Here is a 1,486-nt window from a genome sequence, read left to right as displayed (position 1 = left end):
GCGGGGCCCCCCCAGCCAGTCGCGCCTCCCGAGGGAGCCGGCCTCTGTCCACACTCCAGCCCACACGGCTCCCAATCCCAAGGACCTGGCTGCATCTGGCCTGAGCTGCTCTGTGGGCGTGCTGATGTCCCGGGCTGTGTGCGGGACTCTGGGAAACACCTAAGTTTCCTATCCTTGAGGTTTCTAAGCAAAGACAAGAAACCAAGCTACAGGTATAAGGAAATGATGCTTATTGGCAGAACACACCACTCAAAGCTGAGGATGGAACCAGACAAAAATACAAAACAGTGAACAGAAATGCACAAATCCCTTAGTAAATAACCTGAGTAACGAAAAGCATGTATAAATAAAACCTCAATTTTTACCCATGAATTCAGGATATGTGCTTTTTAAATAACAGGCTAAGAAATACTGGTGACCACTCTGAAGGTCAGCTTTCTGAGGGACTGTGCCATCCTCAGAACCCACGGGAAGGGACAAGGGCCACACAAGGTCACAGTACTCACCCAGGCTCACCCCCCCAACGCAAGGCGAACAAACCCAGAACTATGCAGCTTTCATGAGTGAGGTTCACAAAACATTTTTAAAATCTGGGGAAATTCTTATGACCTGTTTGTTTTAAAGACAACGTGGTTCTTATTTCTATTTGTTAAAAAGCCTCTGGGAAAACAAAGCTAATAGAAGAAATACATAAAATGGGACACGTGGTTGTCATGGACTGAATTATCATCCCCTCCCCAAATGCAGATGTCCTAACCCTCAGTAACTCAGGAGGTCCTGAGCAGGAGCGTCAGAAACAGAATCAGGGAAAATGAGGTTGGAGGGTGGATTCTGGTCCCGTATGACTTACATCCTTTCAAAGACAAGAAGAGATTAAGACAGAAGCACTCACAGGAAAGGCCCTGAGAAGACCAGGGGACGTGGATGTCCACACGCCCAGGAGAGTCTCAGGGAGAACCAGCCTTGCTGACACCTTGACCCGGGATGCCAGCCTCTACAACTATGAGAAGGACGCTTCTGCTGTCACGGCAGCAGTCAGCAGTGCTGACGGGGCAGACCTGGCTACCTACACCACCAGCTACAGAGACCCGTGTCGGGGCCGCTGCCTGAGGGAGGCGGGAGATGTGGCCACGCTGTCCGGAGGGGCTGGGCTGGGCGGATGCGTGTGAGGCGTGTAACTCAGCCCCAGGCTGGGTCGGACAAGCCCCTCGTGGAGGCTGCTCAGCAGCCAAGAGAGAAGGCAGACAGGCTGGACTGCGCTGGTTTCCAACCCTGACCAGAGACGGAAAGCTGGGAATGGGAAGTGCTGCTTTAACCAGACAGACTTCAGAGTCCTTGGGGCAATCAGAGCAATCACGCGGCTGAACAGAAGCTTCAAGAGGCCTGGAAAGAGACTGGGGGGGCAGGGCTCACCATGGACAGGTGGCACGCTGGGCAGGGAGGCGGGCAGGGAGGAAGGCGGGCGGGCTCACCATGGACAGGTGGC

The 1,486-nt window shown here is 53.4% G+C and overlaps 1 protein-coding gene across 1 annotated transcript in view; it reads right to left on the bottom strand.

The window, feature by feature from the left end:
- Nucleotides 1-1,486, bottom strand: part of JARID2 (jumonji, AT rich interactive domain 2) — a 231,696-nt gene that overhangs the window by 5,269 nt on the left and 224,941 nt on the right. The window contains exon 19 of the mRNA XM_010848827.1: nucleotides 893-902. Coding sequence (XP_010847129.1) covers nucleotides 893-902 — 10 coding nt within the window. The remainder of the gene's footprint in view (nucleotides 1-892; nucleotides 903-1,486) is intronic.

The sequence above is a fragment of the Bison bison genome, unplaced genomic scaffold, assembly GCF_000754665.1.
Source record: "Bison bison bison isolate TAMUID 2011002044 unplaced genomic scaffold, Bison_UMD1.0 scf7180017864274, whole genome shotgun sequence".
Lineage (NCBI taxonomy): Eukaryota > Metazoa > Chordata > Mammalia > Artiodactyla > Bovidae > Bison > Bison bison.
Note: the sequence above shows the minus strand (reverse complement) of the source record. Positions and strands in the feature narration are given on the sequence as shown.